Source organism: Nymphalis io, chromosome 12, assembly GCF_905147045.1.
Source record: "Nymphalis io chromosome 12, ilAglIoxx1.1, whole genome shotgun sequence".
NCBI classification, from domain to species: Eukaryota; Metazoa; Arthropoda; class Insecta; order Lepidoptera; family Nymphalidae; genus Nymphalis; species Nymphalis io.
In genome coordinates this window covers 5,183,304-5,209,449 of record NC_065899.1, presented here as the reverse complement: position 1 = coordinate 5,209,449, position 26,146 = coordinate 5,183,304, and the positions used below count along the sequence as shown (strand labels likewise).

Genomic DNA, 26,146 nt, shown 5'->3' with positions numbered 1-26,146 from the left:
TGGCCGAGATGCGTCACTCGTTCGTCTATTTGCTTTATGTAGAGTTTTACGACGCATAAAATCTATGTCCTAATACAAGTGATCTTACATCGTGCGTAACTTGGAATGATCTAAGATAAAGAAATTATATTAAAAAAACAAGAAAAAGTAATTTAATATTTATATAATTACACTATTAACGGTTTTATTAATACCGAACAAGAGTAAAGAGAGAGATATATTTCTGGGAATGATCCGACCCAAATAAAAAAAATAGGCGCATAGGCGACCAAAAGATCCTTTTTATTCATCTAATACGCTTAACATAACTACCAGATTACTTTATTAATGTGACCTAATATAAGGTTAATATATTATGGCTCTATTTTATTTAATATTTTATTGGATTTCTAACTTCGATAATAAGTCACGTTTAGAGTGAACCGACTCTGCTCCTATTTTTCATTCCATTTGCATTACAAATAGTCACAAACCGATCGAACTGAGTTTCAGTGTTTTAAAATCACAGATTCGATTTTGATGAAACTTAACAAAGTGATACATTATACGTATATCTTGAGTCAATGAAAGTGAAACTCTCCCCGAGTTTGATTCTGAGAAATAAAAATTTCCAATAATCTAATATAAATAATAATAAATTATCTTAAGCTGTATCCATATAATCCTCTGGTCCTGCTTATCAAAGATTAGAACAACATACATGTCTATCTTATTCTAATATTAATATTTGTCTTTGGTCATATGTACTTGCATGAAGGTTGCAATCATATTATTATATACACCAACAGGCAATAGATGACGCACGAAACTTATCTGATAATTATACAATGTAAATTATTCTAGCTAGCATCATTCACATATAAAATATAGTGCTTATTTTTGTATGTTTGCACGCATCTGTACAAACCATATCTCCAACGTATCAGTTGAAACTCAATGTTTGAAACTTAGCAAGATTTTGCATAGTAACATCAAATAACAAAATCGGATAATTAGATAGAATAAAAATTAAATTACTTACCGGACGTTAGTTAGTATAATTTAATAAACTCATAAAATTTCCAATATGATAATGACGTATAACGTCATTAAATGACATTAAAATCTCAAGAGCCATCTTACCTTTACCTTCGCTGAATTATATAGTGGTACTAAGAAAATAGGCATTCGATTTTTTTTCTTCACACCTAACGATTCTTATAAGATAACTCGTACCTATATAACTTACCATTACTGAACTAAAAGATATACACAATCTGTTTATGCATTTTTAGATCATTTCAACAAATCTGTTTTCTTGGAATCCATTTGAAATATTTTTCTTTATTTGTGAATAAAGACTAGAACTAAATACAGTAAGCAGTTTGCTTGTTGTTTTGAATAATGAATTTAGTGAATAATTTTTTAAACATATAAAAATCATTTTTATGATTAAAATATATTTTCCTAAAAGATCATCTGAAACTTTTCCCGTAGGGTTCTTTAAGACATAGCTAGATAAATTCTTTTAATTTCAAAGATAAATGGATTACGTTCAGGGGATTATTCTCGGGCTCTATGAGAAGCATTGGTATTCCTGTCTAGCTATAAACACTCACCGCTTATAGCAGAAAACTCTCTGTCTCTATGACATATTGCCCCCTGCCTCTCTATTTCTTATTTAGCACATCTCTTTTCATTACTACGAATCAAACTCTTTTTTTGCAGCAAGTGTAATATGTCCTACAATTGATGTTCGTCTTCAGGATAAAAAATATTTATTCCAATATCTATGTAAGTACATTAATAGTTAATTTTAAAACGTAATAAGAAAAACTAACAAACAACCAAGTAACAAAGCCATCATATACATGTATATAATAAAATATTCTAGACATAATGACTTTAACTAGAATAAACTGAAAAAACCAGTACGATAGGTACCAAAAAAGTTAACACGCAATATGTTATAAAAGCCATTTTGTAAAAGAGCTTTGGCGAATGCACTCACGCTTTGTTTTCACTTGAGATAAGGCGATAACGTTCTATACTACAAGCGCGGTTTATTCAAATAACATCGGAAAACTGTGGGAAAGGAGCTTTGTTTTAAAAAGAATTCGATACACGTGCTAACATTGTCATAAAATATAGAAAAAGTCAAAGTTAAGAGAAAATATCATAGACTTTTTATGTAAATATAATACAAAACATAAAAATACGCATTATGTACAACATAAGTAAACATAAGGAAAAAGAGAAATATTTATTTTCGACATATTTGCTTTATATTTTTGATAGGCGCTTTTAATTTATATAGGATAATGAATATGAATTCGTATAAAAATGTAATACGGGCCTTGGTTACAAACGTAATTTAGCGGATGATTAATTAAACAATACTGTGTCACTTTTTTCCAAATGTTAAATCAATAATCTGATAAGCGAAAATAGTGGTTAGTTTTATTTATTAGCAATGTTTATAAGTAACGCCGTATGTTTATTAGTAGTAAATATCTAAAGCCGTATCAGTTTTTTTTTTAATTTATAAAGGTTAAAGCTGCTTTTTACCCAACTTGAATTAATGATACCAGCACAATTTTAGCTTAGTAACTTTATAAAAGTATCAGAGTGTGATTTGGACACGATTCAATATCACAAAAAAACGTTATAAATGGAGCTGAAATTATTAAAATTCAATTTGCAAAGTATGATAAAAAGGAAATTCATTTTATAAAACTTGGAATTAAATTTTGTTATTATTTATTATACGAGCAATTTCTATGTTCTAAACTGTAGGCATTCCTTCACTTCGTGCGAATCTCAGTATAAAATATACCTACACGTCTATGGCGGTGCAGACTATTGTTTTTGTTATTTCGTGCCCCTCTTGAGAAACATCATCAAAATATTTTAAAATTATTCGTGATCGAATGTATACTTGTACTTTTAAATGTAACAACCGAAATTGAGATAAGGTTACAATAAACATTGCATTTAAATGAAACACGTTTTAAGTAGATTATATTGGTTTTTATTTACTTAAGAAGTTTTAATAACAATCGTTAGCATTATCAGAGCGCGCTATATTTATGCATATAAAATGTTCACTTTCTTCAACGTGAAATTTTTGTACGTACGTACAGACAGTTTTACCAACTGTTTGTCCAGGTCCAAATTATGGATCTGAAAAATATTTTTTTACGAATACGGATTAAAGTTCGTATGTCTAACCAAAATATTCATTTTTCCCACATTCCGTAAATAAAAAGTTTGCTTTAAGTTCATGTTGCATATCGTAGACTAGAAAGAGGTCACTGTGCGTAAACGATCCTGTAACATCCCGTTATAAAGGAGATATTATCCGTTATCACTGGTTTTTAACGTACTTTTTAGCACTTCCCGCATACCACCTCTGCTTTATAGTTATGTACCTTAGGGGTATGTGTGAAGTATAAAAGCAATTCCCGTGTCAAAAAAGGAATAGATAGAATAAAGTATTTATTGTAAGTTGGTCAAGAAATTCAATATGTTGCATTAAGAATCATTGAATCAATATCAAGTTGCATTGAACACGTTAATGGTCATCGCCCAGACAGATACCGATATATAGAATCAATGAACTTTTAATGTTCTCATATCAATTATTTGTTCTTTATTTCAAGATTTCGCTTTACAATACAAGAATAACAATATCATTCTTTTCATATGAATTAATTTTTAATTAAGTATACTCTTTTTTTCTTAAATTAAAGTTAGGCGAAAACCTATGATTGGCGTAGGTTACGACCGAATTGCCGTGACGACAAACGGTATGACGCTCTCTTATGCCGTCATGGCCCCTCTCCGCTGCTCCTCTCTACTTTATTGTGTACTAGTATTAGCCCGCGACTTCTCCTGCATTTTAGGGGGAGAGAGGTGGTTGTGAAGTAATAATGTAGTTTTAATGCATCTAAATCTTTTTTTTATAGAATAGGTAGGCGGACGAGCATATGAGCCAACTGTTGGTAAGTGATCACCAACGCCCATATGCATGGGCATTGTAAGAAATGTTAACCATCGCTTACATCGTCAATGCGCCCCAACCTTGGGAACTAAGATTTGTTGTGCCTGTAATTACAATTAATTTAAGCTAGTTAATGCCTAAAGTATATATACATTTGAATAAAGTTGTGTATGTCCCTATATGAGAAATAAATACAAATACAATTATTTTTTACTTACAAACGCCTACAATAAAAGAAAATTTATAACGCTACAAATTGCGGGTAACATCAGAACAGGTATTCGAACGAACCCTTACGTAAAATTCCTACATTTGCAAACAGTCGAAACATTTCGTTTTATATCAAAAGGAGAAATTGTTTAACTATAAACAAATATATCGCATCCTTAAAAAGAAGTTGTTTTGAACGTTTTTATATTTGATGAACATTTTCACAGACTTCAATTTATGTAATGTACTTTATTTCATATGGTAAAGGTATTCATTAGTAAGGGTTGATAGATTCGGATACATTTGATCATGATGAAACATGTAATACTCAAAAGGCATTGTATCATTACATTTATATATTTTTTTTATAGAATAGGAAGGTGGATGAGCATATGGTCCACTTAATGATAAGTGTTCACCAACGCCCTTTTGGCACCCATTGGCACTGTAAGAAATGTTAACCATCGCTTACATCACCAATGCGCAAGGGTTGGTACCTTGAGAACTTAGATGTTATGTCCCTTGTACTTGTAATAACACTGTCTCACCCACTTTTCAAACCGGAACACAACAATACCAAGTACTGCTGTTTTGCGGTAGAATATCTGATGAGTGGGTGGTACCTACCCAGACGAGCTTGCACAAAGCGCTACCACCAGTAATGTTCGTCGACGATTATAATCGATTTAGTAACGAATATGTTAAATATGTACGTCAAACTTGTTTTTTTTTGGTAACCGAGAAATGAAGCAAAAGCACAAATTGAAATGTATTATTTTGTTTTATGGCTTTTTATTGTTTAAATGAACGTGGATTAATTCAACAATGTCATTTGAAACAAAGACTACACGAAGAAAAATTTTCGCTGAACAAGAATAAATAGTCCATTATATTTTGTAGACACCCTATAATAAAAAGATTTTAATGTAATAGTCTTAACTTAAACAACATGAATGAAACAAGTACAAAACAAAATATATTCATATTAATTAAATTAAATTTAATGCATGTTTGTAATTTTTCATAATTACTAATGTTAATGTTAATATTAGACCTTTAATTATGCCTGAAATAATCAGTTATTATCTTCAATAATAAGGTCATCCATCTTCCAATTAGCAGACAAATACGTATTTGTTTATTTGAGCTTTGGATATAGAAGTATATCGGCAATCCTCTGGGAAATAAATAGTCATATATTTTTACCGAGACTACAAGCAGACATTTTAAAATCAGCATATTACTTTTTACGTGATTAAATATTTCTACGGTAATTTTCACTATGAATCTTTTTGGAAAATAATTCAGAGATGTGGATGTGCGTCACGGAGCTTACAATAACATTTATAATAATGATTACAGAAGTACACATATATAATATACCTCATTGTATAGTTGATTTCAAATAAGTGTACTAAAATATATAAATAAAGTGTTCACTATTTTACATCCCGAATGCTGCTGCACAATTTTATATAATTATAGTTTTTATCCTAATGTCATTAGGACTATAAAGATCGGACCCCTGCGATGGGCAGGGCACGTAGTACGAATGGACGAGGCCAGAGTACCCAAACGCCTCCTGGAAGGCCGGCCGGAGCGTCGCAGAAGTAGAGGCAGGCCCACGCTCAGATGGTTAAACGGCATCGAACAGGACACCAAGACCTTAGGGGTGACAAGTTGGAGAAAGAAAGAAGTAGTGGAAGTAAGGGAAGAAAAGCCACGAATAGATCGGACTGGAGAGATTCAATGGACCAGGCCCACCCGCGGCTGTAACGCCTCATGATAGTTTTTTATTATTTTCTTAATTGTATTCCCATGCGAAATAATTAAATATTGTTCTTAAACGTATAAATGATATGCGTGATTTCCAAATTTGATTATCTAACGTTAAACTCTGGGTTTTTAATAATATTTATTTAAATAAATATTACATATTTATCCTCATCTAGTATCCGTCGAAAATGTATTCAAAAACAAATTTATCAATATTTTATACAACTAATTGATTTAATCAGATCTCATCAGAATCATTGAAAGTCATTTCATATGAAGTTCAACAATCGCGTCATTTCTCTTTACGTGACCCGTGACATGGAGATAGCGCTGGTTGTTTACAAACTCTTCGTATATATGTACACAATTGTGCAAAATGTATTTTTTCCCAGTTTATTTGCAAAGATCCAAGCGGTAACTTTGTTTATTGAAATAGGGTGAACGTGAAACATGTTTCGATTGCTCACTTCGGTAACATTATTTGTTTTGGTAAGTAGTCAAACTGATATAATCTTGCCACAGTGGTAAATTTTTTTTGCTTTGTTTTAACCTGTCGAATATTTTAGTATGACTGATGTTTTAGTATATTTTATTTATTTATGTTTTATCATCGATGTTATACAAATTTATATTATAATTACAATGTAAACACATTTAGGCATGTATGCTATTTTATAACCATAACGTTTTAATTTAAAAATTTTAACGTATTATTACTAGAAATATCGTGTTTTGATTTTATGGGTACATCATTTTATATTTAATAAAAAAGTCTGTGTCTTTCATGCTGAATATATACATTTATTTCTAAACAATGAATGTATTTAAATTTCAATTTGTACTACACAGTAAAAAATTTTAACTTGTAAACAACTTATAAATTAATCCAAAAGGTATCCAAAGTACGACTTTAGCACTTAAGTAAACTATATTTTGATTTTAATATTTATTATAATTTTAATCGTTTGTCCTGACTCACTTTTAACAACCAGCCAAAACTAAGTCTGTAATTTGGAATGTAAGTTTATTTTATAAAGAAAGTAACTGATATGAAAGGATATTTGGAAATTTAAATTTCAAATGGTAAAACTTTATATAAAAATTCATTGGATACGAAGTCGACTAGTCTTTTGCGAAAATTCAAAATGCATCACTATATTACTTAGTATATTCATATCTTTTGTAAAAAACGACCAACTGCCTTAAAATTAAATGCAGATAAGCTCGATTATTATTTGTAAAAGATAAATTATTCATACACAAATTATATTTATTTTCAGAGTGTAAATGGAGATTTCTTGACACAAGAGAGAACTAGAGGAGCCACTCTTGTAAGTAATAGTAACACAGATGATGACTACAAATATTATACTAATCCTGTTATCGTTGCACAGAAAGCACATTGTACATGGTAGCACAGAATATATTTAGAGTAGGGTCCCAGCGACCAAATTCGTTTTTTTAAATTTTAATAGTAAGAAAAATATATTTAACTATTACAATTTTAAATATGGTCGAATTTCAATAACAGATAATTGTTGTGGGGTATTTCAACACAAGAAAGAAATATTCAGTCACATTTACTAATATATTTGTTATAGTTGTTGATCATTTTCAGAAACCGATATCAGCATGCTGTGATATTCCCGAATTAGGAGAACAAAAACATTTAATTGAATGCTCCAACCCAAAACTACCGGGTCCAGTAAGTATTTTAAAAATTCTAAATTAAGGATTATAATTATTAGATAACTTTTTCCAAAAATTTACAGGCTGGTTCAATAATAAAAGAAAATATTGTAATATGTGTATGCAAACACATGAACCAAGTGATAAAAAAAAATTATGTAGCTATAATTCTGGTGGTTGCGATAATAGCATACAATATTGCTTTAAATCTTTTGTAATGTTATGTTCTCGTAGTACCTTTTACTGAAATTATTCTCCGTCGTCTTAATATATTTGTTGTTTAACTACAAGTAAAAATTTAATTTTCAGTGTAACGATGTTCAATGCGTGTTTGAAAAGTCCGGTTTCCTTGTAGACAAGCATACTTTAAACAAAGAGGTATATAGGGCACATCTCAAGCAATGGCTAGAAGGGCACAAAGGTTGGGAAGATGCTATAGAAAAAGCTATTAAAGACTGTGTTGATAAAGACCTTAGACAATACTTAGATTATCCATGCAGAGCCTACGATGTGTTTACTTGCACAGGAATTGCTATGTTAAAGGTAATCTTTACTAACGGGTAGTTTCTATTTTGCTCAATTTTGGCAGGCGTTACAGTAAATAATTATTGAAATACATGCATTTTGCATACAAAATAATCCAAGTTTTTTTTTTACAGAAATGCCCGGCAGACGCTTGGAAGTGCTAAATATCGTTTTTGATAACCGTCAAATAAATATTTGAATAATAATATGTATTGTACCGTTGTCTTAATTTTATTATTTATAGATTTTCAGTATCGGCCGAATATAATATAGTAAATTCGGTCGTTTGTTGTTTATTTAAATCTTATAAGACTGAAATTATTAGATTGTCTTATAGATGCAAAACAGACATAAGACTCACAATCAAACAAGTTAAAATCATCTAAGGAGATGCTAATTAAAATTACTACAAAGTAATCCATATTCCATGTATCATAGTAATAAACCATATTCCAGTCTCCCACGGTCATTTCTCACGACAAAATCTTTTAAAGGAAACCGTCGTGCGTGCAGCCAAAATGGAAAGAAACGTCAGTAACATTAGGTTGTTTTATGCCGCATAGCACTTAAATCCTTTTTTGTGAAAATAACATTATGGGTGATTACTGTATCAAACACATATTTGTACACGTACACGCAGACATATATCCTTCAAATAACCCGTATATGTAAAGTCAAAATCCTTATTCATCAGAATAATCTCCCAAACACATACATATAAAAGCAGAAGAAGGATTTTTCTTGTAGAAGAGTAGACTCTTCTACAAGAGTAGGTTATTATAAAGAAAAATATGCCGATAGTTCAACGTACCTATTGTTGGCCACCATGTCCGAGGTTTAACCCTGAATCAGCAAGCATGACGTCTTGAGGACATCCGACAATCATTACATGCACATTACGTCTTGTAAATATTTAACGTAAAAGTAATCATTTATAAATAATAAAAAATACACTGATTTGTCACAAATTTTTGGGCAGAGTAAATACTCTTAATGATTTGAGAACCAAATGTATTTGTTACAAAATAAATTATTGAAATAAATATTTTCATTAAATGTTTATATATTTTAAAATTTTAATCACATGAAAACCATATGAGCCATTTGTTTATGCAATTTTTATTATAATTTAGTTAGTTTGGAATATAGGTTACTTATTTCAAATTTTTGAAAATACTTAATTTAAAATAAATCTTATTTATTTTTGTTACATAATTCCTATTTCGTAGTATGAGTCGTCCAATTTTGTGCTCTACACAAGCACACTAAAGCTACACAAGTACTAGTGTACCTTTTTTCTCCATGAAAACACTAAAAATTCTATTCATTTCATTATATATATATATATAATGAAATTTATTATATATATAATTTTATGGAATATATATATATAAAAAATATTTCATATCATATATTATCAAAATTATTTACATGAGCTACAAATGGACGATCGTATGGAGGTGATTTCAAAAGTGTTCCGGTTTAACTATGGAACGCTGCACGAGTGAGTGAATTATATTTTATTCCGTTTAGGGTGTAATACAATAAAAAAAAAGTCTATCACCATAACGTTTTATCCAATAACAACTAGATTACATAACATTGTAGGTAAGTACCACTTATTTACACCTGGAACAGTAATTATGCTTCAGTAATTTAAAGCTTATAACCTTTCCGTGTGAACGAGTTATGTCATCATTAAACATACATAGGAAGGCAATCGGAAGTGAGAAATATATATAATTATCATAACAATGTGTTTTATTTTTCACAGCAAAAAAATAACATTATTTTGTATTTTTACGTAGTCATAATATTTTCTTAATCTACAATTAATTAAAGTCAATTATATGCATTAAATTAAATAGTAAATTGTATTTATAATAATATTAAATATGTATGTAATTACCGAATGAATGTATTCACCGAATCGCTAGACCAATTACTCGGTAATTGGAATATGAATAACCGAAATAAAAGCAAAAGTTATTAAAAATTATTAATTACAAATGAATATATAAAATAGGTTCCTATAAAAATATAACTAACTTAAATACAAATAAGTAATACAATCTTTCTATGCCTTTAACGTTGTCTATTGAATAGAAGATGATTAAGTCATATGAATAAAAAATAAAGGAAACCCATTTTAACAAGCTAGCATAATTTTCCACAAATAAATATGTCCTAAATGTAACAATGTATTATTATTAGTCTCTCAAAACATTTTTCATAGAATATAACAATATGCACTCAAATTAGCAGATACATAAAAGCATAGTTTGCATTTATTTTTATTTAAATTGATTATTTCTTGAAATGAAAAAACCTTGGATTCGAAATTATGATGATATGAAATATTAAATGTAAATTATATATCAATAATTTGCTATTATTTTTTAAATACGATTACATCTATAAAATATATACGTCCGTTGTCGACTTTTTTGTAGGGTTTAATAGTATATATAAATCTGATTTAAAAAGTATTACTGGTTGGCTTGGCTTGCACAAAGCCCTACCGGCCTTGTGCAAGCCCGTCTGGGTAGGTACCACCCACTCATCAGATATTCTACCGCAAAACAGCAGTACTTGGTATTGTTTTGATCCAGTTTGAAGGGTGAGTCAGCCAGTGTAATTACAGGCACAAGGGACATAACATCTTAGTTCCCAAGGTTGGTGGCGCTTTGGCGATGTAAGCGATGGTTAACATTTCTTACAATGCCAATGTCCATAGGCGTTGGTGACCACTTACCATCAGGTGGCCATATGGGTCATCCTGGCTATGGCTCGTCCGCCAACCTATAATATAAAAAAAACATGTGAGCTGGTAAAGAATTCCATCTTTTGGAAGTGTGACAGAAAGGAGTTGCCAAATTTCTTTATGCGCGATGGAATTGATGTCACAGTTAGGCGATGACATCGAGAGCCAGCACGCGTAGATATGTGAAGGAAGAGGGAAGCAGGAATTAGAGAGAATAACTCCTCAGAGCACTCGTTGTGGTACAGTCGATAGAAAGCGCTCAGTACTGCTATACTCTCTACGCAATTGTAAAGACTCGAGGGTGTTCGTGAAATTTATATCGCTAATAATTCGAACCGCACGTCGCTGCAACCAATCCAAGGCCTCCAGTTGGTACTTAGCGGAGCCATCCCAAAGGTGTGAGCAATATTCAACGCAAGACCGTACCTGTGTTTTGTACAACAGGCACAGTTGTTGTGGCGTGAAAAAACGCCGCACCTTGTTCTGAACTCCGAGTTTCCGTGAGGTTGTTTTTATAACAGCCTCGATAATCCCTTGGATTAAAGTCGCACCGAACGTCAATCCCCCAGCATGGCGATTTTGCTGTGTATCTCGAGTGTAGTGCCACAGGAGGGAGGGAAGAGGGGAAAATGGTGTGTTTTTCGCTGTGAGAGCGCATACCTGCGTTTACTTGGCATTAAACTCAACAAGAATGTCAGAGCCCCATTTGGCGATGAGTTCTAACGCCCTATCAAGTTCAACAACAAGATCCCCTCGCCTCTCTTTAATTTCCGCTCGCCCAACTACTGCACGTTCGTGAGATCCCCATGCACTGTACTATCATCTGCATAGCAATGTATGTTCCCAAGAGAGAGCATATCATTGATATGCAAAAGAAAGAGTGTGGGGGATAACACAGATCCCTGGGGGACCCCAGCATTCACTACATGGAATTGTGAAGCGCAACCATCGACTAAAACACGGAGGCTACGCTTACGGAGGAAGCTAGATAGCCAGGTGGCAGCTTGGAGAGAAGACTTTTGTGCCAGACCCTGTCGAAAGCCTTGGGGATATCGAGGCTGACTGCCAACGATTCCCGATGCTTGTCGATAGCTTTACCCCAGAAGTGCGTTACGTACGCTAGAATCGTACACCGTCAAACGAAATGAAACGGTCACAGAACCTGTGGACCGGTTTGTTCGGAACCCGTACTGACGATCATTAATTAGACAGTGATCTTCTAGGCAATGGATCAGTTGGTTGTTTAGTGTCCGTTCCATCACCTTACAAAGTACTGAAGTGACAGCTATTGGCCGATAATTTGCTGGGTCAGACCGATCCCCTTTTTTAGGAACCGCTTGATTTAAAAATTGTTTATCGAAATTTGATATTTTTAAGCGATGGTGACCAATTTTATGCAATATTTCGATAATCAATCGGCATTTTTTACAGTGCCTAGAGGAGGCGCTACGATTGAATCCAGCATCGATTCTGTCATCCAAATATTTTTACAAATTAATCAAAATGACAAAAATGTAAATTAAAATGTGTATTATGTTGCTTTAATATAATATATTTATCGTTATTTATTAACATTATCGTCTAAAGCAACATGAGGTATTTCTACAACAATAATCTATGACATGTGACACCTTGGTGGTTTCCCGTGACACACAATAGCCGAACATAATTGTTCGGTATAAAACCTAGCACATCCATTCAACATCACCATTGTTGAATCCACCATCAATCATGTTTCGTATTGGCAGCTTCTGTCTTCTGGTTATCCTTCAGGTAATGTACAAATATATTATAATAATATTATTTTTTTTTACAAAACGTAAACAAAAAAGTTAATTTGATATTGTTATATCGTTAATACTTGCTATTTTGCATAGTGTTAACGGTTGCCATTTTGTAATATTTACTAGGCTTGTTTTCTTTAAGTTATATGTGCGTCATATGTCTAAAGACCAAGTTAAGGTTTAAGTGTTTACAAGTCCATGCTCCATACTATAGCGATCGAATAAATTCAACTATCATAGTAAATCTTTGCATTAATTTTACGTATATTTAATATGCAAAACGAAATATAAACATTTTATTAGCGTATCTGTGGATTGGAACATTTCTACAGGACAAGATCCAAATATTGTATACTTTAACTGCCTCGTTGGTCTAGTTGGTATATGTAAGGCCGCAGACCCGGAGGTCCTGGGTTCAAAACCCAGATCGGGCCAAGGTCGGGTAAAAGTATATCCATAGGCGGTGGCAGTCACTATCCATCAGGCGAGCCTCATGCTCGTTTGCCCCCTCTTAAATACAAAAATCACAAATATCGTTTATTAAGAATTACACATTTAGTAAGAAAAATCTTAATTAATATCACGGCGATTCTTCTTATTGAGGATTACTATTTGTGGAGTTTTAATCACTTGCAATTATAAACGATATTTGATATTAAATAGAATTTAATATTTCAATTAATTCAACTGAATAATAACTTGTCCTTCGTCCATTTCGTCCTCAAAACAAAAGCTTCTCCAGACCCAAGCAGAAATATTATGCTGCAATTTTACTGAAAATCAGGTTTATTTTTTAGATAATTAATTATTTTTTAAATATTCAAATAATATATATATATATGTAGCATAAAGCAATTTCATTTTTTTCTAATCTCAAGGTCGTGACTTCAGAGCCGCCTCCTCCACAGTGTAGAACCTTTCCCCGAGTAGTAAGTATACAAACTTTTTTATATTGATTTTTCATATTGGTTAAGCATTTATGTTACTAATAAACTATATTTATGTTATAAATTGTTCTACAAATTTTTTTTTCACTGTAATTAAAGTACAGCGTTGTAATTTTTTGCTTTAAGTATGTGTTGCAAGTATTTATAAAGTCAGTTTGAGTGCGATTTCTTACAATAATGGTTATAATTTATAAATCAATTAATATTTAAAAATATGAATTTAATTCACATTTCTTTTTAGAAAAATCCTGCACAATGCTGTAACTTTCCAAAAATATTTAAAGAAGAGGACTACAAGGAATGTGAAATAGAATTACCAAGCGCAGAAAATAAATCGGGGCCTCCGGATGTAAGTAGAATTAATACTGGTAGCGCCATCTAGTGATCATTTTATCAACTAATAGATTTAGAGAACATCAGTGTTCATTCATACTATTGTTTCTTTTGTAAAACTTCACTACTGCAATATTGTCTATTCGCTCATTTGTTATTAATCCCCTCGTTATTCCAATAAACACGTGAAAAATCACAAAAACAATACATGCTATATTTTGACTTAAGCTAAGGACATCTATCGTTCGTTGGCAGTACTATGACACAAACGTTTATGTTAATACAACTGTACAAAGGCATTGATAAACGCATAGAATACGAACGAAAAACAAGCACTGACCGTAAAATATGTAATTTAGTTTATCTATTTTTTTGTAGTGTTCTAAGCAGATATGTTTATTAAAAAAATACAATCTAATGAAAGATGATAACGAGGTAGATAAGGATGCAGCGACCGAATTTCTGGACAAATGGGTTGAATCTTACCCAGACTTCAAGAATGGTGTTGAAAAGGCCAAGGAACTTTGTATTAATAATGATTTGGCCGAATTAAAAGTGTGTCAACCTACGAGGATTGTATTTTGCATTAGTAATGTAATGTTTATGGTAAGTTTACTTGATCAACATAAGTCAACTTCAACGGTTATTTTTATGTTTTTATAAATACAAATATTTCCATGGTATCTACCCAGTTGTTTGGTTATTATACAGATTTTTATTTTATTTTTAATTATTTATGCATGTTTGTATAATAAATATCTTAGTGCATGTTGCATTCATCTTCCGTTTTTTAGGAATAAATAAATCTAATCTTTATTTCAACACAACCAAAATTTCAATACAATTTATCTTCCAGGAATGTCCAAAATGGGAGGATACTGGTGACTGCAAGAAAATAAAAGATTACGTTGAAGAATGTAAAGAATATTTCGATCACTAATAAACATAATGTTGATTTTATGTAAAATACTAATTGCTGTTGTTTGATTTTTTGTAAATAACAAAAATATTTTTAATATGCATATTACTCATAATTGATGTCACTAATTTTGTTTTAATTAATAAAAATATAAGTAAAAAATTCGCTGTTTATTACAAATTGGTTAGTATAATTGACTAACTTTTTATAAAAACCTATAAATAGTCCGTAAGATAGCAGGATATAATAATATTATTATAATATATATGGATATAAATGTTTCTTTAAAAAAGGTAAAAGAAGCAAAAACAATGAAAACTTCTGTATTTCAACATTCAACAGAAAGATCATATGTAGGTACACTTATCAAACTATTCCCTTTAATTCTTAATTTAAATATACATGTAGTAATATTACTTACGTTTGTAAAAATATTTCCACCTACTCGAAAAGTCTATTTAGTAATATGTCTAATTAGACAAAGGTTTATTATTATGCAGTAAAATATAGAAAGTTTATTTAGTAAATATATAAAGGTATAAAGCAAATTGCTTAAAATATTTTTGAGTCATAAAAATTATATTTGTGGAGTGAAAATAAAGTATTTTAATAAGATTATTTTGTGCAAACATATTATTGTTATATAACAATAATTCTTCCCCCTTCCTTCACAAGTCTACGCGTGCTGGCTCTCGATGTCACCGCCTAACTGTGACATCAATTCCATCTTGCACAAAGCAATTTGGAAAATCCTTTCTTTTTCGCACTTCCAAAAAACGGAATTTTCTAGCAGCTCACGGGTTCCCCTCCTCTTATAACCCGGGTTCCTTCAAACGAGGCGTGAAGACACATCTTGCAGGCCGGCAAGGTGGGGTCGGCTAGTGCAGAACATTCTTTCCGACTACTGGCCGTAGTCGTGTTTGGACTCTACTGCCACTCAACCACCATCAGGTGGAGTAGATTCATTTGCCTTCCCGGCAGTTATATAAAGTATAAACTTACCAAGCCGAAAACAAGGCGAAAACATCATCGTTTTGATAAATGATACAACATATACTTCATAGACCAGAGAACCTTTCTAATATTTATGTTATAATTATCATATAGCTATTTTCTTTGTTTAATTTAAGTGAAAATAAAGTTTGTCAGACTTACTAGATAGTTAGCATCATTTTTAAAGTTCGACACTAAAATATTAAATAAACTATTACAAGCATTTTTGGAAGTTGTTCAAGTTGTTTAATTTAGATACTACATTTACTACAACACATAACATCATATTTTCATAATAAAGCGATTATTTTAAATGTACATTGCAATATACAATGTTATTAAATATTAATTAAAAATGAATTCTTAAAGCAAAATTACAATCCGTTCTGCCTAATTAAGAAAACTTATTGCTTACTTGTGGGATTATTTGTACAAATATAGGTGTATCGAGTTACAAGTAGACTTGGTGTCAACTCAATATTTTGTAAAACTTTAAAACGTTTTTTAAACATATATCGCACCTTCCTTTGTTGTTTCAAGCTACTCAGTCAACATGATCAGTCTATTGATATAATTCGTCGTGATAAGTGGATTTATAAAAAAAGATATGAAGTTGTTGTATCTGTGTGCAATATTTTACACGGTATCCTTTATTTTAATTTTTTATATAATATTATTATCAAATAATAAGCAGAAACGTGATAAACATAATAATTGTATTCATTTTTGAGTAATCCTCTTGTGTTTAAAACTAGATTATATTTCTTTCTTATTGAATTCCAAAAATAACCCAGGTAATAAAAATATACTTGATTAACCTAGTGATGGAATGGTTGCCTTTCACAGGAATATAAATGTTTTAATAATTTCAATTAACCACCATTCTTAAGGCAAAAGGCCAATTTGAACCGTTGAAAATAAAACCAGAAAAATGTTATGGAACTGACGAACTCATGGTAATCATTAATATTTTATTATCACTATCTGTACAAAAACATAAAAACAAAAATTATCAATCTATGAATTTTAGGACCGAAGATGTTGTATTTTTCCACCTTTTTTCAAACGCGAGGTGGCTAGAGCGTGCGGCGCTATGTTTGAACTTATATTTATAGATAGTGAATATAATGTTACAGGAATGAGAAGAGAAGCCATCAAAACTGTGAGTAAAAACCGCAATTTAAAAAAAAAAATTCAATAAAACCGATTAAACCGGTTAAATAGTAATGGTAGAAATGCAACATTGATTTCAAAATATTTTAAATATTTAGTAAGATAATCTTCGATTTTCATTTTCAGTGCGAACATTGGCGATGTATTTTAAGTAAGTATGATCTCTTAGATGCAGATGACTTCGTAAATAATGAAAAATACTATAACCACCTCGACAAGTGGGTTAATCTAAATCAGGAATTTAGTATCGTTATGACCAGTGCCAAATTGTTCTGCAAAGAAGAAAACAGACTTCAAATGCCATTGAATGTTTGTGAATTTTTTGATTTCCAAGGTTGTATCAGAAACTATATAACCGTGGTAAGTTTTATTTTATTTAATCTATTCAATGAATAAGTATTTATTAAACTATATAGTTTAATTGTTATTATTTTCAGGACTGTCCGAAAATTATAAAAACTGAAAAATGCTTTGAATGGAAAGAATTCTACGAAGAATGTAAAGAATTCTTCATATAATTAATTAAAATAAACAAATACTTTTATAATTTTAATTTATTCTAAAACTGCATCTACAATGACAATGAAATGAAATTAGTTATTAAAATGTACTATTACTTCATTAATTACAATATTTTACTTATAATAAACATTATTTCATTTGCATCATCTTATAACTACCCACATATCATTTAGCATTAGTATAGAGGAAAGAACATACGTACATCTTAATGTACAAGTTACCTCTATTCCAATAAACTGTAATACTGTCACATAAATGTTAATACAGTGAATAATTTCATACACATACATATATCACACTCACCATTATACCTCATCACATTCCTTTAAGGAATATAGTAAATTAAACTAAACTAGCAGTCTTTTCTAAGCCTTCAAGGTAGAAGCCGTGGGTTGTATCTACCAACATAAAGAATCATGCCTGAGGGGTTGTGTCGTACAAAGAAGAGGAAAGGTCTATCGAATTTTAAACGAGCTGGTTGAGTGTTTCTTGCAGGAAGTCTTGCTTGTCTTGGTCGAAGATGTAATGGTAAGTGCATAGCATCACCTACATCATGCGGATCATGGAAAGCACGTTGATAGTCTCGTGGTTCATCCCATCCTGTGAGCCATCTGGAAGTCCTATGTTTATGTGATAGATCTAATGTTTCAGGGTATTCTTCTATGTGATGCTGCTCTCCAATCGCAGCTTCACCACAAGTGACAAAAGAAGTCAATTGTATCATATCAGACAGATAGAGGTCCTTTGATGGCCCGTTCATTCCACCTAAATCAGCGTGGTTTGCATCAAACAATTCTTTCAAGCCCATTTTTCGCAATGTAGAGGACACGTTGAAAATAGATTTGTGGGATAATCTTGGTATTTGCAGTTCTAAGCCATTTCGTGGTAAAAGCGTTCTTAATAATCGATTCCATGCTGATGTACTTAGATCAGAATCGATAAACCGTTTTTCAAGATTTTCTAAATCTTCCGCATGTACAACGTTTCCTTGTTGGCCCGGCATTAAGAAGAGTGTGCTAACAACAGAATTTGTATTTCCTAGGGCAGCAGCGGTAGCATCTAAAACTGGATCGTAGCCGGCAAGGAAATTACTTTTGAAGACGACAGCTGGTACGGGCACCAAACGTCTCTGACGAACATTTGGTGAAACTACGAAATACATTTCGCCGTCTCTTCCTTCCACAGATGATCCACTGCAATCAGTCTGGAAAGTAAGAATTAATGAAATCAAAACATAATCCAATGAATTTTATTTTTATATTTAATAAAAATGCTACACAAAATTGTTAATTATAGTTGGTTTGAAAAGCTTAAATAGTAAAATATAGAAAGTAAAAGATAACTTTAGTAACAGTTATTTTTATTTACAAAAAATAATATTTTTGTGATGATTATTATTAGTACTTAATAAATTATTTTATTTAATATCTTTAAAAACGTTATCATAAAGGCTAAGAAAATAATACTTACATGAAAAATGTTAGCCGAAAATGCTGCTAGTGGAGGGTGCATAGTTATACTGTTGGATTTTATATATTCAGCAATTTTACCCCATGTATATCTTTTAATAAGTAAATTAGTTCTTCTCCTTATAATATCACTAATTAAATTGAAGTTTATTTCTTCCACGTGACCATTATAAAAGTGTTGCGCTCTTTCTTTATAAAATGTCAAAATTTTACCCTTACTTCTTTCACTGTAAAGCTCTCTTATAAATGCCGATACAGATACCCCAGATGCAGAAGTAGTGTCGATTGAGTCGGATATATTTTTCAATGTAAAATGTGGATTGAATGTAACCATATCATCTAACTTAAGAACTTCATTCATTTCACCTGATGTTGCTCCTTTCGCTCCCATAAACATCATTGCTAACATAGACGTTATAGAATAAGGAGAAAAAACAATGCTTCGTTTTTTGTCTGTATTTTCAGTTAATACATTCCAATATCTAAACGCTAATTCATTGCAAAGCTCCGTGAATTGTAGTACATCTTCGCCTAAGTCTTTTGTCGTAACTTCTAACCCCTGATTTTCCTTGGGAAACTCTAAAACAATACCTTTATCATTACTCTCAGGTATGTAAAAACCTTCAACTTTGTGTTTATCTTTATTAAGATTATATACTTTTGGTGGCGTAACAGTTGATATAAGTTTCCAGGAATTATTCCTTTCATTCGCTAGCTCTTTTTCATCAATATTTACTTTTTGTATTTTCTTTTTGAATTCATCAAATTTTGGTATTTGTGCTTCTAATTTCTGAAATTTATTATTGACTTTATTAATTTGTTGTGTAGTTGTGATATCTGGCAAAACAGTCGTAACAATATTATTTTCAGTAGATACATTAACAAAAGTGGAAGACTCGACCTTATCCACTGCCTTAATACTTTCTGAGTTCATATCAACCTTCTTTTTTTCTTCTGATTTGGTCAAGTTTTTTAATATGTTATAATTATTTAATATATTGCTACTGTTCCTTATACTGCTAGAATTATGGTTACTAGAATCTAGACCATATTTTGTTACACTTATATTTTTATTGATTGTACTTTTGGATATGTCGTTTTCTATATCAATTATTTCGTCTTTAAACTCTTTTAATACGTTGGTTTTGTCATCGTTATTTTTCTTGAGGGAAGAAGTATTGGTATGTGATGAATTAATTGTAGTATCAATAACTAAATTGGAAGTAGTAGTTTCAACACTCAACGAATCGTAAGTCGAGTATAATTTCTCCTCCATTTCTTTAATACTTTCATCAGGTTCTGTATTATTTTCATGATAGACTATTGATGTAATAGCAGGACCTTCATTTGCTACTTGCGATATTAAATCGTCTACTGAACCTGTTAAAATAACATCCATAGTATTAGTGTTAGTTGTACTTAACATTGTAGTCGTACTTGGTGGTAAGGATGTAGTCTGCACTTCTTCTTTTTCTTTAGTATTTTCAATTTTTATGTGTGGATCAATTGTAGATATTTTTATAAAATTATCAGATTCATTAGTATGGTTTGCTATGATTTCATTTTCATTTCCATTTTCTATAGGTATTTCAATTTCTACGTTCTCCTTGCTCTCTATATCAATATTGTTTATTTTTGTAGTATCTAATAAACTATTAGAAGTAGGTATAGGGACATAATTATTGCCAAGATCAGAAGCTATTTGACTTATACTCTGAGCCACATCAAATAATGGTAAAGAAGTCTGACTTTCTTTATCTTCGCTTTCATCTACTTGTGTTTGGCTACTTACATTAACATTGTTTTCAATTTGATTATTTTGTGAAGATATCATTTCTGTTGTTGAGGCTATTGTTAAAGGAGAAACAGATTGACTTGTATTCTCTTCTATGGAAATATTTTTTTCATATTCGTTTTCATTATTTTTTAAAGGCGAGAATAATATTGTGTTCGATTTAATGTTTGTTACATTTTCATGTGAAAACATCGCTTGTTTATTATTTGACATTTCTGTTATTGTTTCAGCTATGTATGCTGGTGTAGAAATAGGTGAAAAAGTACTTATTTTCTCGTATTGAATTGGCTTTGCTGTGAAGTTTCTAATAGAAGTATTATTCTCATTTATATTAGTGATATTTGAATATTGCTGTGTTGAATGCGATGGTAAAAATTTACTAGTAGTTGATATTATAGCGTTTATTGTTGTTGTAGGTGGAGGTCGCACAGTACTAGTTGAACTTGATAATTTTGATCTATTTGTTGTTGTTATAATTAGTGGCTTATTTGTTGTTTTTGTTACAGGCTGTTTAGTTGTAGTTGTAGTTACCTTGGAAATTGTAGTGAAAGGCTTTGATGTAGTAGTAGTAGTAGTAGTAAAATGTGATGATTCAGTTGTAGTACGCTTAAAAAGAGAAACTTCAGTTAACGGTTTTGCTGTGACATCATTATTTTTGTCTTTAACTTCAAACGTAGGCATAGTAGGTATTTCATTGCTTTCTTTACTTTGCGAATTTTCATATTCCATATTTAAGTTATCTATGTCGATAGTTTCTGTCTCAGGAGTAATAAATGAGCCCGATGTTTTATCTGGAACTATATCCACCCCAGTGTTGCCAAATATCGAAGGTAATATCAGGCTCCAAGAGTCTGAAACATCTGGAGTATCGAAAGTTGGTTGTACATTTGGCTTTTTTTTATGCGCCTCCATTTGAGATTTTAAAACATTTTGTACATTAGTAACTACACTATGTACTTTCGTGTGAGATGGTTGACTAAAGTTAAAAGCTACCGTGGGTTGATTGTCATTAGCGAAAGTGACTAAGCCGTCTGTTTCTTCTCCTGCTGCTACTATAGCCTGTATTTCTTCTAAAGTCATTAATCTTTTAACAAGTTCACCAGACTCATCAAAGGTGTAAAATTCATATCTATCTGGTGTAAGCAAATTTACTGGGCTTCCCACAGTCGCTGGCACACTTGACGGTGGCGGAAGACTGTTACCAACGGCATCGGCTATGTATGGTAATTTTGTTCGCCTGAAACGTGAAAATATACGCTTGTCAATATCTATTTAATTCATATTTATTTTGTTTGTTATTATAATCAAGATTAAACCGTATTCCAATGTTTATTTATTTGTTAATTTAATCAATTTACTTGATTTTATTATTAATACAATAACATCCTTGTTATACCCATTATGCATCACATAGAACAAAAATATTTTCATCGGAAAAAAAGATTTAACATAACGAATTTTATTTTGAAGATTGAAAGAAAACAAAAACAATAACAGCTTTTAGACAAGAGAATAAATATTTGGCAAATACTTATTAAATACGTCTCCGACTTCCGAAATGAATTTCTACACTTATTTTGAAAGAAGTATCAAGATTTAACAATCCATAATATTGTCCTCTAACTTACCTGTTTTGATTGTTATCGGCAAACGCGCACGTCGCGGTGATGAGTACGCACAGAATGAAGTGCATCCTGCCACGCGCACTCCTCACTGAAACTGTTAATAAATAGCTTTAAAATAATAATCATAATAACGTTATCTATGGTAGAATATGACTGTGGCTATATATAACATAAAACAGATTTAAATATATTACATCTATCTGCATACATTTTTTCAAACGTTGAACGAGACCAACAAAATTTATTTCATAATTTACAATTCCTCTTTTTCGAGACGTTTGAATAAAAATGATCTCGTAGCATGCTTTGTATCAGTTAAATACACACACCACATGACCAGGCAGCTTACATAAATCATAATAAGATTGAGTATCTCCGTTACAATATGTATAACAAGCTTCAACGCGTAATTATGGGTAAGGTGGAAGGTGGAAAAAAGAAATGCCTGAGGAACATTAGATAGTGGACAGCAAATATTTCGCCTGGCCATGGACAGAGGACAGAGGAGAGAACTAATGATCGAACTTCAATAATAAAGAATCACGAGAAGAAGATATACTAATGTCACTGATACTTATAAAAAGTAAAAAATACTATGGACATTAAAACCTAAATACAACGTTGTTATACACGATATAAGAATTGTTATTCACATTTATATACGAAAATAAGAACATATTAGTATTAAGAAAAAATACAATACCTTATAAACCTTATATTGCTATTTTATTTTATACCAATTAGTTTGATCGAGCTACTAAGTTAATGGCGATATATTCATAAAAAGTGGAAAAACAAACATTAAGATATTTCTATCAAATTAACCTCTCATGCAGATTTTCATAACGTGAAACCATACATTGGATAACATAAATAGTGCGATAATCGCAGTCGACTACCATAAACAAAAAACAAACTGTAAAATTAAAAACCAGCTAAACAAGTAAAACCACGGTCATTGTCGCGCAAACTTGAACTACAAGTTATGGCTCGAGAGCAAATAGCCGTAAAGTTTATCGCGCACTGGCGATTATTTGTCACGGTGACATTTTATATCGCTGTTTCTACGTTCATAAAGTACATGAATGGTCTAAGCATTTATAGATAATTTAATTTACCTTAATGACGTCATCATTTGACAAATAATCACTAGTGTGCGTGTGACAGAGTTAATGTTTTGTTTTGCGCCAACATGCTATCGTTTCTTTGAATGAGTAATTATTAATGAAGTCTCAAGAAAAGTCATTGACCGTTTAAGCTTATTTATAGTTTTAATTTTTATATCAAATCTATGATTATGATAAAACATAATAAAATAAGTTTTAATTGAATACTACCAGTAATTTATTTTCTCTTTATAAATTAAGGTAGGTAAATATTTTTGTTTAGTAGTAATTATGTTTTTTTTTTTGTATATACGAGTAACCTGTGTGAGCAATATATTTTTTCATATCTACAAACGACTTTCCCTGTACTCCCTTTAGATATATATCAGTTGACGTGAAGTATTAAAATAATGAATTAAGGTTATAAGCATAACTGTACATGCAAAAGAAATATTTAAGTGACCACATACTCGTACTTATACAAAACACAACCGAACGCTCTGGATATAAGGAATTTATCAGAATCCGACAAATAACAATAAATTACAAACGGGAAATTAAAAATGTCAAGCGCAAATAATAAATCTAAGCACCTAGTTATTATTTAATTGTACAGAGACACGTACATAATGCTTCGAACGCGTGACCGGTTGTTTTAACAAGTTGTTTGCAAACGATCTGGGACACTTGACACTTGGTTTGTGTTACAAGGTACAACCGTGTCGCCCTAGGTTGAATACATACTGAGCATTTATTTATTATTATATTATTTATCATAAAACTTATATAACCCAGTGTGTGAACGTGTAAATCTCAACCGTGATCACTCCTCCAGACAGGTACCAATTATAGATTGTTAATTATTCATTCATAACGTTGGTAATTATAATGAAAGCTTAGTGACCTGTATTACACAGACAGAGTAAGGGTGTGTAAAGAGTTATTTACATCCGACCTTATACTTCTATAGGCTAAATACATACATGAATGACGATATAAGATATTTTATCTACTATAAATACTTATAGATAAAATGACCAAAAAATATTAACCGAAAAACAATATGATGAGGCAAGGAAATAACGTCAAACTAACATGTGTTTATATAACGAGCTATATTAAACATACTGATTGCTAACTCCTGTTCCTTTTTAGTATTATAAAACACACTGCACTGATCTCAACTAAATGGGATAAACGTAAACAAATTAATTTAACACATTGAACCTATTTCACGGCAATTGTATTAGATAATGCCAATACTGAATCATAACAAGGACCTGACTTAAAGGAACGCCGACCACAACTCATTAATATTAATAAACACTATGTTAATAATTAAGGCGGTCAAGTTCGTGGGTCATATGTCATATGAGAAACAGGTTAAAAATATTAAAGCAATTAAAATAATAAAAGAATAAGTCATCAAAAATAAAACCTTCTTTCTAACTTAAATGATAATATGAATGGCTGACTGAACGGCATATCACGCTCTGATGGGCAGCGACAATCTGGTCCGTTAGAATGATGGGCCGTGAGATTCTGCATAAGTGACTGCTACCACGTTATGTAACTAACAAGACTTGGCGACTAATTTAAAAATAATCTTCACGAACCAAAGTAACGTAAAGAGTAACTGTGTATTTGATACCTAATTCTCAGTTTCTTTTTTTCTTATTTTCAACTTATAACTTCTTAATAATAGTACCTCCTATTTCCAAACCAAAACAGTGAATCAGATAAACGAATTATACGAGTAATTATGAACTTTATTCCTCCTGTCCTATCTTTAATTAGATAAAACTACTCCATTCTTTTCCGTGTTCTGAATAAATAATTTTACTAATTGTAAAGGAAAATACTATTAGGAATTACCGTTTATTTTAGTGGTTGATTTACTTCATGAAACAAAAGTATATATTACCATATAATTTATTTGTAATTCTAATATCACATCATATCATTAGTAAATAACGAAAAATATATATGTATACATCATCTAACTTTATTTACCTACAAAACATACTAAACGAACGTTCTTACCATCTCATCGTAAATACAGTAGCAATAAACGCACCCGATTATTATCTTAACAAAGTATCAAGTCCTTGACACTATTCAGAGCGATCCATACGGAACCTGTTATAAAGTAATAAAAGTCCAAAATTCCGCTCGCCGGTCTGGTCACTGAAAGTAAACGCGGAGGTAACGGTATAAGAAGGCTTCGTGACAACAAAGGTCGACGAACTATCTTAGATGTATTGTTTGCGGAAAAATGTGTTTCTTTATATCACGCGATTTTGTAAAGCTAGAAAAAGAATTCGATTCTTTCCTTTCATTGGTAAATTTTGTATTGACGTTGAAGTCTGCTAAGTACATTTTGCTTTTACTTGTATACATTGCTTATTGTAATTCAAAATCCAATTTGCTTCTCTTCTCCGATTTGCTTCAAACTAGCTATTTTCAATGTTTAATTTATATTGTACCTTTTTAATTTGTATAATATTACAAAGCATAGTTTAAGACCACGCAAT

General features: G+C 31.2%; 4 protein-coding genes across 5 annotated transcripts in view; 3 read left to right on the top strand and 1 right to left on the bottom strand.

Annotated features, from left to right (window-relative positions):
* Window positions 1-6,291: 6,291 nt before the first annotated feature.
* On the top strand, window positions 6,292-8,394 carry LOC126772433 (uncharacterized). The gene is made up of 5 exons (XM_050492804.1): window positions 6,292-6,457; window positions 7,249-7,299; window positions 7,587-7,673; window positions 7,967-8,200; window positions 8,317-8,394. Exons 1-5 carry the CDS (start codon window positions 6,419-6,421, stop codon window positions 8,344-8,346), a joined length of 441 nt encoding a protein of 146 aa, XP_050348761.1. The 5' UTR covers window positions 6,292-6,418; the 3' UTR covers window positions 8,347-8,394.
* Window positions 8,395-12,626: 4,232 nt separating this feature from the next.
* LOC126772422 (uncharacterized) lies at window positions 12,627-15,083 on the top strand. Its single transcript, XM_050492794.1, has 5 exons — window positions 12,627-12,719; window positions 13,609-13,659; window positions 13,919-14,026; window positions 14,389-14,616; window positions 14,867-15,083. The coding sequence occupies exons 1-5, from the start codon at window positions 12,678-12,680 to the stop codon at window positions 14,948-14,950; spliced, it is 513 nt and encodes a 170-aa protein (XP_050348751.1). The 5' UTR covers window positions 12,627-12,677; the 3' UTR covers window positions 14,951-15,083.
* A 1,292-nt stretch (window positions 15,084-16,375) lies between these two features.
* Window positions 16,376-17,613, top strand: LOC126772558 (uncharacterized). Its single transcript, XM_050492959.1, has 5 exons — window positions 16,376-16,565; window positions 16,813-16,878; window positions 16,953-17,084; window positions 17,222-17,455; window positions 17,533-17,613. The coding sequence occupies exons 1-5, from the start codon at window positions 16,530-16,532 to the stop codon at window positions 17,611-17,613; spliced, it is 549 nt and encodes a 182-aa protein (XP_050348916.1). The 5' UTR covers window positions 16,376-16,529.
* Window positions 17,607-26,146, bottom strand: part of LOC126772307 (uncharacterized) — a 45,290-nt gene continuing 36,750 nt past the window's right edge. The window contains exons 1-4 of one of the 2 annotated variants that reach the window (XM_050492605.1): window positions 23,210-23,303; window positions 22,510-22,600; window positions 19,088-22,118; window positions 17,607-18,821 (exon numbers count right to left, since the gene is read on the bottom strand). In XM_050492605.1, the coding sequence (XP_050348562.1) occupies window positions 17,991-18,821; window positions 19,088-22,118; window positions 22,510-22,574 (3,927 nt within the window). In that variant the 5' untranslated portion in view covers window positions 22,575-22,600; window positions 23,210-23,303 and the 3' untranslated portion in view covers window positions 17,607-17,990. Of the gene's footprint in view, window positions 18,822-19,087; window positions 22,119-22,509; window positions 22,601-23,209; window positions 23,304-26,146 lie in introns of those variants that run through there. The other variant, XM_050492604.1, reaches the window with a different exon arrangement.

What these genes read in the sequence shown, in the direction of transcription:
- LOC126772433 (XM_050492804.1), top strand. Translation starts at nt 6,419, where the DNA reads ATGTTTCGATTGCTCACTTCGGTAACATTATTTGTTTTG. An exon ending in GAACTAGAGGAGCCACTCTT is followed by an intron (nt 7,300 to 7,586) that starts GTAAGTAATAGT and finishes GATCATTTTCAG; the next exon opens with AAACCGATATCAGCATGCTG. An exon ending in ACCCAAAACTACCGGGTCCA is followed by an intron (nt 7,674 to 7,966) that starts GTAAGTATTTTA and finishes TTTAATTTTCAG; the next exon opens with TGTAACGATGTTCAATGCGT.
- LOC126772422 (XM_050492794.1), top strand. Translation starts at nt 12,678, where the DNA reads ATGTTTCGTATTGGCAGCTTCTGTCTTCTGGTTATCCTTCAG. An exon ending in ATAAATCGGGGCCTCCGGAT is followed by an intron (nt 14,027 to 14,388) that starts GTAAGTAGAATT and finishes ATTTTTTTGTAG; the next exon opens with TGTTCTAAGCAGATATGTTT. An exon ending in TTAGTAATGTAATGTTTATG is followed by an intron (nt 14,617 to 14,866) that starts GTAAGTTTACTT and finishes TTTATCTTCCAG; the next exon opens with GAATGTCCAAAATGGGAGGA.
- LOC126772558 (XM_050492959.1), top strand. Translation starts at nt 16,530, where the DNA reads ATGAAGTTGTTGTATCTGTGTGCAATATTTTACACG. An exon ending in GAAGAGAAGCCATCAAAACT is followed by an intron (nt 17,085 to 17,221) that starts GTGAGTAAAAAC and finishes TTTCATTTTCAG; the next exon opens with TGCGAACATTGGCGATGTAT. An exon ending in TCAGAAACTATATAACCGTG is followed by an intron (nt 17,456 to 17,532) that starts GTAAGTTTTATT and finishes TATTATTTTCAG; the next exon opens with GACTGTCCGAAAATTATAAA.